A 12,952-nucleotide genomic window follows, 5' to 3' on the forward strand; every position below is an offset into this window, starting at 1 on the left:
CTGAACTTCAACAAATTTAAGACACCATTGCGTCCGTCGCTTGCATCGAATCATTATCGCCAAGAATCGCAACAGAACAAAAATAAACTATTTCTGGAAAAGTCTATTTTTGGATCAAACCACTATCTTTGTATTTCTTGTAGCGTACCACACTAACTTGTCATCATCCACTACGCATCTTTACCACCCTCCCTCCTCTTAGGTAAAGAGAAGTTATCTATATAGTTGGCCATTCATTATGAAATTTTCAAATCAAATAACTTTGCTTGTAGTAGTACTAGTTTTTAACCTAAACATAGCTACTGTGTTGCCCCATCAGCTCTCCCCTTTCTAATGAATATTCAAGTGTTCTATTTTTATCTTGGCAATTCTATTTTATTTTATTCCCTTAACCAAGTGCATCTAGTTTAACAACACAACACAAGAGTTTGCTATCTATGATTGCAAATTACCGAGCACGCGCTTTTGATATAGGAAATAAAAGAGCTGAGCGACAAACTAAACGGGCTACAAAAAAGAAACACTAAACAGAAATTTGTGACTTGAAATAGTCTAAGATAAAGAGTTTCATTATAACGGTGTTGTTGTAGAAAACGTCGCTATATCTTATAAAATTTTGGACTTTATTTTATTTGTTTGTTGTTGAAAAGAGGGTCAAAAACGAACATTAAAACCGAGGTTCTTGCACTTAAATTAAATTCTCCAAACTATTCAAAAATATTTGCATATTAGGTTTATAAACTGCCCTATCAGTGTCTTATCTGTTTTGCCAATTGTGTTCCTTGAATTCCCAAAAAGGCTGATTTTGAAAACTTCAAAACTTTTGAAAGTTGGAAAATTATAACGATTTCTCATACTCAAAAACAGGAATCTTATATCACAACCCTACCAACCAGAATACCACGCTTTTGGCCAAATAACGACAAATAAGAGGAGAAGACTAAAAATTGGATATGTGCAGTGCGCACATAACCATTAGTTGGTCAAGTGGGAAAAAGAACTGTCGTGGTCATTACTTGTTCGGTGGTACGTCTGATCGGTTCGGATTGTGGATCGATTCGCATTGGATTTTTGTTTTCTTTTTGATACCAATTGAAGAAACCAGCTTCTTACTTTGTTGTAAATATAAGTGAAGAAGAAGAAAGGTGCTGGTGTAAAATTTAAGTCGTCTAGAAGTTTAAATTCTAATTGATAACCCATAACAAATTGTCTTTGAAATAACGGTTTTAAAACATTTATTCCTTTGAAACTGAATGAGCAGAAAGTAGAATGACGATCAAATCTTTTTCACTTATCAAACAAGGTAAATTTAAATAAATTAAACTGTTTCTGTGTAGGATATTTTTTTTTTTAAATATTGATATTGCGTAAAGTTAAGTGAACTATTAATAATGATAAATTGCAATTTATCATTTATTTGAGTGGTCAAGTTTTTTTTGTTGTATTTTTGCTTAGAGAAATTTGTTAACAAGTTTTTTTAGTTTGTTTATTAATTCCGCCCATCATAAAGTTTGCAATATTTTATTTTTGTTTTTGTATTTTATGTTTTAATTGAATATAATTTAAATAATATTAAAACAAAAATTAGCGAAAGCTTTTGGCAAAAACTGTGGTAGGAACATTCACGTAAAATTGTTAGGTAAAACGTGTTTGGTAAAATAAATAAATAAAATGTCCAAGAGGTTGTATTATTACAATATTTAAGCCATTAAAAAAAAATCGTTTTAATTTATTATTTTGTTGGTATTCAGTTAAAAAAATGTATCTTCCTGTTGGGTGTATTTAAACATTAATTCATTTGCTTTATGATTTAAGAAGGTCTTGACCTTAAAAAGTTACAAAACTAACTTTCTCCCTAATTAAATAAAGTATTTAACACTAAGTTCCGGAGTTAGATTCATAAAAATATTTGTGTTTAATTTTTTACATAATTGCCTTTTTATTTGTGTATTTTAGGACCGTTATTCGGAGTTCGCCATGTTCAAGCCCTGTTCCTGTTTATGTGCTGTACTCTGGGAATACAAATGAGAGTGAATGTCTCTGTTGGAATTGTTGCAATGACAAATGCAAATTCAACAAACGCTGATTTTCCAGTAAGTTCATAATGACCGATTTAAGGCAATGTAACTAATTATTTCTTACACAGGAATTCGTATGGAGTGAAGCAGAAAAATCCTATATGCTGAGTAGTTTCTTCTGGGGTTCTCTGTGCACACAATTCTTGGGAGGCTATCTCTCAAGTCAATATGGTGCTAAGCAACTTCTACTAGCCTGCACACTAGGCGTTTCTATTTTGAGCCTTCTAACACCAACCGCTGTTATTTTCGGAGGCTGGCAACTGTTTTGTTTGGTTCGAGTATTTCAGGGAATCTTTCAGGGCGTGATGTTCCCTTGCTTCTATTCCCATCTTGCGAAATGGTGTCCTGTTGAGGAACGAAATCTCCTTGGTGGAATCACTCAAACTGGAATGGATATTGGCTCGGCAGTAGGATTTGCAGTCAGTGGCTTAGTTGCAGCATCGGATTCCAGGAATTCTCGGAATACTTTGGTCCATTCTATGGATACATTTTGGAGCAAACAGCCCAGAAGAATGTCGAATCATCTCTCTTGCTGAGAAGAAGAAGATTCAACTGTCCTTGGAGCAGCCAACAAGTGCGGGTCGCAGCAAAGCTGTTCCTTGGAGGGCAATCTTCACTTCGGTACCGTTCTTAGCTCTGACTGTTGTGAAAATAAGCCTTGCAGCAAGTTTTTTCACATTGATGCAACAAGTTCCTGCTTACATACACGGAATCTTTAAAGTTGGCATCAAAATGAATGCTGTATATTCTGCTGTGCCATACGTCTTCATGTGCATTCTCTCGTATGTTTTCCTTATTGCTGCTGACGTCTTCACCAAAGGTGATGATTGTCGTCTGGCTTTGGTTCGGAAAACCATAAACTCAATCGCATGTTGGATTCCAGCCGCTGCCTTGGTCGCTCTAGGCTATGTGAGTGTGGAACATGTGGCCACAAGTGTTACGCTGTTGATAGTTGCAGTGTCAGCTTGTGCAGCTCAAGTTATCGGAAGCAGCTTAAATCATATTGATCTAGCTCCCGATCATGCGGGGATTCTTTTTGGAATCACCAATACCCTAGCAAATGCTGTGGGAATAGTTTCACCACTTTTCGTTGGAATTATAGTTTCAGACGAGGTAATTCTGAATGCATAAAAAATCGATAAGATAGTAATTAATTTGTTCTTACTTTTGTCAACAGGGAAATCGAACTCAATGGAGAGTTATTTTTAATGTTATCGCTGTGATATTATTTATTGGTAATTTAATTTATGTGATATTTGGAAAAATGGAAAAACAGCCCTGGAATGAAGTTGCAGAAGACACAGTAACAAACAAAAAAGATGCTGAGAAGGCAACAGATTCCACAACAAAAGAAGTGGAACCTAATTTTCCTAGTTTTAAGTTTATAGCATAAAAATAGAAATCCAGTATTTATGTAAGTTTTATTTTATACTTTTAGATTAAATATACACAGACTGATTTAACTTTTGATTTTTGATTGCATTTTTATAGACTTAACCTTGTGTTAATTGAATTGATAAGTTTTTTAGTGAACTTATTGATTAAAAACCCTTATCTTTATCAAACAAATATATAATAAGAGTTTTGGACAGACGCTATGTCTTCCAATAAAAGAGATAAATAATATTCTAGGCTTGGTTAACAATAATATGCAATAATTTAAAAAGAGGGTTATTTTTTGAAAATTGAAGTTTTTTTTTTTCTTACGATAGTTGCTATAAAATATAGCAAATATATGATTAACTTAGCACAAACATAAATTGTTGCACAATTGTATTATAATTTTCCATTTTTGATTGATTTTATTCTACATTCCCCTGGACTTTCAGAGTCATCATCTTTTCTCAACAAATAGTTCTCATCGTCCCAAGGTTGTGTCTTGGTTGTTCCAAAGAATAAATACTGCAAATTCCCAAAGAAATCCATGAGTGCTGCAGTTAAAAATACAATTTGCCACTGTTTGCGATCGGTCTAATAAAATATACAAATAATTTTATTAAAAATTGTTTTCTAAATTATAAAAAATAAAAATTACCTGATCTTCAACAATGTATCCAGCATATAATGGTGAAGCTAGTGAAACACAACTTACAATACCCAATATGATTGAAATTAAAGTTGAAGCGTGGTTTGGGGACAATTCAATGGAATTCATACCTTGACCAATAGTCACGCCAGCGTTAGATCCTACCGTCACTATCATCAGGACAATGGCCAAAGATTTGTTACTTTCATCCAAGAATCCCACTGCTATAAGAGTAACTGTTGGTATCCACATTGACATTGTGTTGATTGATTTCTTTAAAACTGTTAAGCTTATGTTCTTCTTCTTCATCAAGAAGCTAGCAAAAACAAGATAGACAAATGACATGACAAACATTGCCACATATGGCATTGACGAAAATATAGCATTGCTTGTTATATCCATTTTATGAACACCTCGCATATACAACGGCAATTGTGCAAGAACTGTTGAATGTCCCCAGCCTTCAGTTGCTTGGGTTATGACCAGCGACAGAAAAGGACGTGAAGTACAAATTGCCTTCCATGGAATGGGAATTCGTTTGTGACTTCTTTCGACCTTTTGCTGAGATAACAAAATATAATTTTTTTCTTCGGTAGATATAAATCTCGAGGTCATCGGACTATCGTCGGCTAATATAATCCAGAACACACAAAGAACGAGCCCAATTCCATCGGTGACATATGAAATACCCGGCCATCCCAGACTCGATTTAGCAATAAATCCTGAAACAGCAATAGACAGAATGGTTCCGATGATCAAGCCTGTATGACACAAAGCTCCCAACATCGTCCTCTCTTCGATAGGTGACCACTTGGCCAAGTGATCGTAAGTACACGGAAAAAAGAGCCCTTGAAATATGCCTTGAATTATTCGTATGGCACAATAGATTTTCCAACCGCCAAAAGGTATGCAAATCGGTGTAATGACTCCCATTACAGATGATCCCAATATTGATATCATCATTGTGAATTTGGCACCACATCTTCGGCATAAAAAGCTGCCAGGTATCATTCCGATAATCATACCCCAAAAGACGCTGCTTAAGATGTAAGAGATTTGTTTTGCATTCCATTGGTATTCCTGTAGGTTAAAGTTAATTTTGGTTAATCTAAATTGTCTTATAATCTTAATATCACTTCATTAAATTATTAAAGCTTACGGTCTTACTTACTTACCGGGAAATTTGGATTTGTTGTGGCAGCATTTGTCATGGCAACTACTGCCACCGATACAACCAATCGTTCCATAAAATTAACCACAAAACAAAAAAACAACAAAATTGTTTGAACATGTCGAACTCCAAATTTTGGACCTGAAACAAAATAATTGAACCTCTTCAAATTAAAAAGACTTGAAATATTTATAATTTTATACCTTTTTCGATAATTCCAAGAGACATTTTGTTATATTTTTTTGGCGATAACGTTTAATATCAAGACCTCTTATTTTGCCATTCGACCAACGACCAATTCGAAATGTTCTCAATTCATGTGTGCTGATGAAAATTTTGAATTATCTTAATATACCCCAGTTTCATAGGTGACTGTCTTATCGTTTAAATTAATAATAATGGATAACATAATCTGGAGTTTGATTATTTAGTGGAATGGTTGTACATGAATGTACTTTAAATTATTTTATTTTAGGTAAATAAGTGCAATTATCTATAAAACGCAATCAACGTTTTTATCTGACCCACATTTATTATGCAAATGGTACAAAAAATTAAAGGTTATTTAAAAATTGACAGCATATACATAAATTATTCCACTAAAACAAACAAACTAAACATTAAATTAAACAAAAATCAAATAATTATTTTAAAATCATAAACTGTTGTAACTCAATACATTTTTGGCGATAACGAGACCAATAGCAGTGTTTTATGGTATTCCATATATAGTACATTGAAAAACTGCCGCATTAGTCCGGTTTTTATATTAGAAAGTTGATACAATTGAATATTTTCCAGAAAAAATTATCAAAAAATTCCAAAAAAAATCGCGAAATTCAGATCAGGGGTGAAATCCTGCAAGCTGATAGTTGACTATCAAAATCAAGAAAATACGTCTGTGTTATGTGATAGTCGATTTCAAAGTTTTAATTAAAACATTTCTTCTTGAAAAGTCCCATGGAATCTCTATTTATTAGAGAAAATATGCGTCAAGACAAGGTGTAGTGGTCATCTTCTGATGAGCCCAACCATTACATCGGGTGAAACGCATAAATGAACACTTTTATGCTGGTTTGATTTTAAATCATATTTACTAAAATAAACATTGTTCAGGAAAAAACAATTTGACTGTTAACAAATATCTTTTTCTTTAACTAAACAATTTGTTTAAACCGAATCAAACAAAGAAATATCGAAACACTAATTGCATTTTAGAAAGTGCTTTCAAACTTAATCATTTATTTGATCTAAGCTGAGATAAACCTTAAGTGGAAACATAGCAAAACTTAATTATCTTTTCTATTGTTTTCCCTTGGAAAATAAGCCCAGTTAGTCCATTTTCATGCACAAAACTAAATAATATCAACAGTAACAGATTAATTTTTTCCACAATGGAAATCACATTATTGCAGATGCAATCATGTGATTGTGTCAACGGACACAGCCATCGAGATACAAATGCAACATCAATCGTACTAACATTTGAGAAAGAAATCACATAAGATCCATCCGTAGTAAGATTCTACTTTAGCTTTTATCAACAGTATTCATACTATTGATAGATTTTCCCAAAAAAGAATTATAGGAAGTGAAAATAAATGTTATTTGATTTTAATTAAATTATGCTATTAATTTTAACAACGGCAAAAAGTTAACTTGTATTGATGAAAATAATAAAATTGACGATTTATTTGTATTTGATACTATAAAAAAAGATTTGATTACATTTTATGATTAATTAGCGCTATCGTTAGGAAAACGTTTTTAATTACAGACTTAAATGTATGATCATTGAACTCCTTACTTGTACGATTTGTAACGAGTTGAACTCTATATAATCTATATTATTTTATGTTCCGAAGTTTAATTCAAGAGTATGTTGACTTTTAAAACAAAATGAAATCTGTTCATTGTTCAGTGATTCCGTAAATAGGACAGACCTGGTAGTCAAAACTCCCCAATTCAATTTAACAGAACCTCATACATGCAACCATTCTTTGCGTTCAAATACTCCAAAAACATTTTTTAAATGAAAATGACAAGAATTTTGTTTTCATTTTAATTTTCAGTCTTTTTTATTTGCTCTCTTAAAATATAAAACTAACTATTTTGATAATAATATTGGTTTTTCAATAAGTTCATTTAATTCAGACTTGTCTTCTCGTTGATTTGCCTCGGGCTTTATATCACTTTCAATATCTGGATATGGCTTTAGGAAATTTTCATTATCCCAAGATTGTTTTGAAGTTGTTCCAAAAATGAGATATTGTAAATTTCCAACGAAAAATACAATTCCTGCAACCATGAACACAATTTGCCATTGGAATCGATTATTCTAGGAAAAGAAATTGTTATTAATAAAAAACATTCTTTAATCAGTATAAATGATCGTTTTAAATGCCAATTAAACTTCTGACTTACATTATTGTTGACAACAATTCCCGCAAATAATGGTGCGATAACTGATACGATTGCTCTTCCAGTATTCGCTACTGCTGCAAGAACTCCCGCATGATTGGGAGACAACTCATTAGTATTCATACCACTGCCAACTGTTATTCCAGCATTGACACCAACAATTATTACCATTAGTGAAATAGCTAACTCCTTTTGATTTTCGTCCAAAAATCCCACCCAAAATAAAGCTGCAGCTGGAATCCATGTTGCAATTGTGTTTATAATTTTCTTCGAAAAATTAATAGAATATGATTTTGACAGAATTTTCAATAAATAGAGATAAACAAAAGCCATGAAGACCACAGCCACGAAAGGAATCGAGGAGAAAATCGAATTGCTCTTTATGTCCATGTTTAAGACGCCTTGCATGTACAATGGTATCTCGAGTAAAATTGTAATATATCCCCAATATGTTGACAAATTTACAATAACCAAAGACAAAAAGGGGGGAGATGTAAAAATTGCCTTCCAGGGAATTGGAATTTTTCGTTGGGCACCATTGTTCTTTTGTTGTGATTCTAAAATGAAGTCTCTCTCCTCAGGACTAATGTATTTCGATGAAGCTGGAGAATTATTTCCTAAAAAGTGCCAAATCACATTCCAAATTATTCCCAGTACACCGGCGAAATAAGATATACCGGGCCAACCCCAACTGGATTTGGCTATAAATCCTGATGACCCCATTGCCAAAACAATTCCAACTGCAGCACCATTATAGCTTAAGGCTCCAAAGCGTGTAACTTCACTAGGTGGGGCCCAGTTTGCCAAATGTTGCACGGAACAGGGGAAAAACAGACCCTGGAACATCCCCTGAAGCAACCTAATCACACAATAGATTTGCCATCCTCCCAGTGGAATGCTGGCTGGTGTCACTAGACTCAAAATCGATGATCCCAACACTGATGCTGCAATTGTGGCTTTGATGCCAATTTTTCGACTTATCAAACTCCCAGGAATCATTGTCAGAACGACGCCAAAGTTTGCAGCACTTATTATGTATGAAATTTGTTGCTCATTCCAGTTGTATTCCTGCGAGTTTGTTAAATATTTATATTTAAAAGTCTTCTTTTAATAAGACCATACTCACGTCAAAATCAAGATTGGCAGATTCAGCATTTGTCATTGCAACTAAAGCAAAAGAGCAATTAAGTCGGCTCATAAAATTTAAGGCGTAACAAAGGAACACCAAAAAGAACTGAACATTTCGAAAACTTAGACGCGGCGGTGCCGGTGCTTAAAAAAAAAAACAATTTTTTAATTGAAGAAAAAGTTTTGACAATTCTTTCCAATTACTTTTCTCTATTTCTGCCATATTCCAGATCTTATTTGGCTTCGATTAATATCAAAAGGCTTTAACTGCCTTTAATTTAAATAAATAAGGTGCACAATTTTAACAAGTTAAATATTGTTTTTACGTAAAGCAGCTGTTAAGCCTTACTAAAAGCGTATTCCATTCAATATTACTTGTTGAATCAAATTATTTTTTAAATTTCTGATAAAAACCGCATATCATATAACTGATAGGTTATCAAACGGAATAAAGTTTTAATTGATTAACAAATGATAAAGATGTTAATGTACCAGTCTAAGAAACTGCTGTTAAATTATCTTTTGTATAGTGTAGATATATTCTTAATCAGTAAGATATCCAACTTTACATTACACACTTAAAATAATCTGAATGATAAAAGTTTAAAACCAAATACAGCCCAAACCGCTTATCGAAAACTACTAACAATGTTTTATTGTTTTATTCGGTTATTAATTTTTGTTGATAAATAGTGGAACAATAATGAGATTCACAAGAGAAACAAATAAATAAGTATCTGTATTAAGTCTTTCTTCTAAAATGGCTTGAAAAATATTAAGGTATTAGTGTTATAATAAAATAGCAGGAATTTCCAGTTTTGGTCCAAAAATTCACGTAATTGATTTAGACATTGAATATATTTTTTCTAGAAAATACGTTTCATAACCTTACGTTCAATTGCTTAAATATATAAAATGTTGACCTTTTACACTAAAATTATATATATAATACAACTTATGGATACACTGTGTAATAAAATTGTCTCATTTCTTATTTAAATTTTAGAAAATGTTTATAGACTACGAGTTTATGTTCTAATGCAGATATGACGCACTTTATTCTTTCAACAAACTCGTATCATTCTTCATAGAGCTATCATCATAAGTTCTTAACTCTAAAACTGAATTGACTTTACGTATTTGGGGTTGTTTATCATCTTGACTAACTAGCATATACTTTTCGTCATTCCAAGGTTGCGTCTCTGTTGAACTAAAAATTATGAACTGCAGGTTTCCGAAGAAATACACCAAAGCTGAAGTCCAGAAAACAATTTGCCACTGCGATCGGTCAGTCTTTAAGAGAAAAACATAAACAAAACCTCATTTAATTATTTTCAAAACCTTTCAATAAATTTTACTCACCTCATCAGTAACAATAACTCCCACAAACAGAGGAGCCATCATTGATGCAATACTTGTTACAGTATTCAATATTCCCATCAAAACAACGGCGTGATTTGCGGACAAATCGATAGCATTCAAACCACTTCCGATCGAGACTCCACCACTAACACCTATAGATATGGTCATTAAAATTATAGCCGATGTGGCTCTATCGACCGTTCCTAGGCCAAAGAGAGCAATTGCTGGAATCCACATAGCAAAAGAATTTATTGTTTTCTTGACCCCTGTGAGGGAAAAAATGTTTTTCTTTAACAGTACGTCTGCAAAAATTAAATACACATATGTCATTATCAGCATGACGACATATGGAAGCGTTGAATAAAATGTGTTTTCCCCGATATTCATAAGAAAAATTGAATGAAGATATGAAGGTATTTGAGACTGCATTGTGCCCATGCCCCAGATTGAAGCTATTCTCACCGAAACGAGAGAAGCGAATGGAATCGAGGTGAGAATTGCCTTCCAGGGAATTGGAATTTTCACCTGTTTTCCATCGTTTTTCCTTTGTGATGTTAAAATGTAGGTCTTCTCTTCTGGGCTTATAAGTCTTGAAACAATGGGACTACTGTCAGCGAATATAATCCACAATAGGCACCAGAAAATCGAAAACCCAGCCGAAAAGTATGATATGCCAGGCCAGCCCCAACGTGAGTGGGCGATCAAACCAGGCACTGCCATACCAAGAAGATTTCCTGTCTCTAATCCGGTGAGACTCAAAGCTCCCAGACGAGTTCGCTCTTCAATTGGTGACCATTTGGCTAAGTGGTCGTGAAGCGTTGGCAGAAGCAGTCCTTGAAAAAGACCCTGCAATGTACGTATACCGCAATACACCTGCCATCCACCGAGGCCTATCGCCATGGGAGTTATTGCACTGAGTAGAGCCGATCCTGCAGTTGCGATCAACATAGAGGGTTTCGATCCAAAGTGGCGACAGATGTAGGTCGCTAGACATTGTGTCAAACTGTAGCCCCAGTAGAAACTGCTTAGTATGTAAGACTTGTGTGTCTCATTCCAATTGTATTCCTAAATGAGGACAAATCAAGTCTCAAAATCCTAATTAATTTTACGAAATGGTACGTACTTACTGGGAAATCAGGGTTCGTGGATTTGGCATTAGTCATAGCAACCACAGACACTGATGCATTCTGCCTTCCTATATAATTGACTATCAAACATAAAAACAGCAATATGACCTGAACATGACGAATTCCAAAAGCAGGACCTGAAAGAAAATTTTAAAGTTTTAAAATGTACTGAAATTTTTTTAAATTGAAAAGCATTAAAAAGTGTGGGAAAGATTTATTGTTCAACATTTATTGTACAACATGAAGCACTTATAAATTAAAAGATATGAAATATCAAAGCTTGTAGCAGCAGTTAAGCTACTAGGGGCGAACAAAAATTAAGGTTCAAACTCATTTCCTATAAAAATAGAACCGAAACCGTCAGCAAACATAGAATACATTAATCGTAATATACATATTTCCCGGGTAAGTATTTTCAACTTTTCCATGACTTGGTAACGTATTTATTTGTTTTTCACTTTAACACAAATTCAAGAATAGTTCTAACAATGAGTTAAGGACTTCAAACACTTTTTTATCACCTTTATCTTCCAATCTACGATTCTTAATCATTTTATTTAAAGCTAGTAAGTTTTATTTCTTAAATAAAACAATTTTAAAAAACACATCCACGCCACCTTATAGCCATAAACTAATTAAACCAAATGATATTTTAGTAAGAAATTCATCTGTTTCTTAAAATGTATCTAATTTTAAACTTTTTTGTTTGTTTATCATTATTTTGTTAGAGCTTTGATAAACTTAAGACTATGCTATCATAATTTAACCTTTATTTGTATCACTTTTGATTTCGTTTCTTAAATTTCAAAATAATATGGAATGTATTTGATCTCTTAGATATTTGAAAAGCTTTCATCTCATCTTTATTTCTATTATCAAGTTTTTTTTTTTATAAAAAAAAAGAAGTTTTAAGTGTAGAAACAAAAATATTTTGTGCAATAAAATGTTGTTTGTTTCATGAAAAAGACACTTTTCTGTTGTTTTGTATTTTAAGATTTGCATATTGAGCCATGCATAATGCATGTTAGTGAATATTTTGGGTTCATTCTATACGATCATCTTTAGTATTATACTTATCATTTCTAATTATAACTCCTAATTTAATTTGGACTTTGATAAAATTGTATATAATAATGTTTTTGCTAGACAATTTATTAATAGGAATTCGGTGGGTTATCAAGAGTTGAATTGATGGTACGCAATATACTTCTTAAGACATTACATATCTGAAATGCAACTCTGACAATAATAACTCCCCATTCGTACCCGTCAAAAAACAATTTAATAAACTTCGAAAAATTATGTAAGGCCCAACAAGCAGTATTCTTAACTACCCATAGTAAGTTATTGTAATCGGTCCGATTTGTAGAGCCTAAATAAAATATTTGTATAGAGATGTCTGTGTGTGCGTACGTCCTTTTTCGTCGTCCATATCTCAAGAACCAGAAAAGATACTTACTTACTTAGGCCCTCAGACATGTTAAGTCCTTTGGAAACCCCTTAAGAGGCTTAGGGACTACGCGTACGCGCCATCGTGTACGGTTTCCTGAAATGTGTTTTAGCTCCCTCCAATCCTTGCCTAGTGACGCTGATTCCGCCTCGACTATCCTGCCCCATAGCCTTCTCGGTCGTCTAGCTT

At 33.3% G+C, this 12,952-nt stretch overlaps 3 protein-coding genes and 1 pseudogene across 3 annotated transcripts; 1 reads left to right on the forward strand and 3 right to left on the reverse strand.

Moving 5' to 3' along the window:
• The first annotated feature begins 989 nt into the window (after positions 1-989).
• LOC129952976 (putative inorganic phosphate cotransporter) lies at positions 990-3,536 on the forward strand (annotated as a pseudogene).
• Positions 3,537-3,765: 229 nt separating this feature from the next.
• On the reverse strand, positions 3,766-5,586 carry LOC129952977 (putative inorganic phosphate cotransporter). Its single transcript, XM_056065978.1, has 4 exons — positions 5,479-5,586; positions 5,280-5,416; positions 4,114-5,184; positions 3,766-4,049 (listed from the first exon to the last, which is right to left on the reverse strand). The coding sequence occupies exons 1-4, from the start codon at positions 5,501-5,503 to the stop codon at positions 3,855-3,857; spliced, it is 1,428 nt and encodes a 475-aa protein (XP_055921953.1). The 5' UTR covers positions 5,504-5,586; the 3' UTR covers positions 3,766-3,854.
• Positions 5,587-7,329: 1,743 nt separating this feature from the next.
• Positions 7,330-9,186, reverse strand: LOC129951618 (putative inorganic phosphate cotransporter). Its single transcript, XM_056063860.1, has 4 exons — positions 9,029-9,186; positions 8,823-8,968; positions 7,700-8,764; positions 7,330-7,613 (listed from the first exon to the last, which is right to left on the reverse strand). Exons 1-4 carry the CDS (start codon positions 9,045-9,047, stop codon positions 7,383-7,385), a joined length of 1,461 nt encoding a protein of 486 aa, XP_055919835.1. The 5' UTR covers positions 9,048-9,186; the 3' UTR covers positions 7,330-7,382.
• A 612-nt stretch (positions 9,187-9,798) lies between these two features.
• Positions 9,799-11,971, reverse strand: LOC129951285 (putative inorganic phosphate cotransporter). The gene is made up of 4 exons (XM_056063368.1): positions 11,835-11,971; positions 11,314-11,450; positions 10,187-11,251; positions 9,799-10,117 (listed from the first exon to the last, which is right to left on the reverse strand). The coding sequence occupies exons 1-4, from the start codon at positions 11,863-11,865 to the stop codon at positions 9,881-9,883; spliced, it is 1,470 nt and encodes a 489-aa protein (XP_055919343.1). The 5' UTR covers positions 11,866-11,971; the 3' UTR covers positions 9,799-9,880.
• Positions 11,972-12,952: the final 981 nt, after the last annotated feature.

Source organism: Eupeodes corollae, chromosome 3 (genome assembly GCF_945859685.1).
Source record: "Eupeodes corollae chromosome 3, idEupCoro1.1, whole genome shotgun sequence".
NCBI classification, from domain to species: Eukaryota; Metazoa; Arthropoda; class Insecta; order Diptera; family Syrphidae; genus Eupeodes; species Eupeodes corollae.

Coding starts and splice junctions, on each gene's coding strand:
- LOC129951285 (XM_056063368.1), bottom strand. CDS start 11,865: ATGATTAAGAATCGTAGATTGGAAGATAAAG. Junction 11,252..11,313: donor CCACGAACCCTGATTTCCCA/GTAAGTACGTAC, acceptor GTCCTCATTTAG/GAATACAATTGGAATGAGAC. Junction 10,118..10,186: donor GAGTTATTGTTACTGATGAG/GTGAGTAAAATT, acceptor TTTCTCTTAAAG/ACTGACCGATCGCAGTGGCA.
- LOC129951618 (XM_056063860.1), bottom strand. Junction 8,765..8,822: donor CTGCCAATCTTGATTTTGAC/GTGAGTATGGTC, acceptor ACAAACTCGCAG/GAATACAACTGGAATGAGCA. Junction 7,614..7,699: donor GAATTGTTGTCAACAATAAT/GTAAGTCAGAAG, acceptor TTCTTTTCCTAG/AATAATCGATTCCAATGGCA.
- LOC129952977 (XM_056065978.1), bottom strand. CDS start 5,503: ATGTCTCTTGGAATTATCGAAAAAG. Junction 5,185..5,279: donor CAACAAATCCAAATTTCCCG/GTAAGTAAGTAA, acceptor TTTAACCTACAG/GAATACCAATGGAATGCAAA. Junction 4,050..4,113: donor GATACATTGTTGAAGATCAG/GTAATTTTTATT, acceptor ATATTTTATTAG/ACCGATCGCAAACAGTGGCA.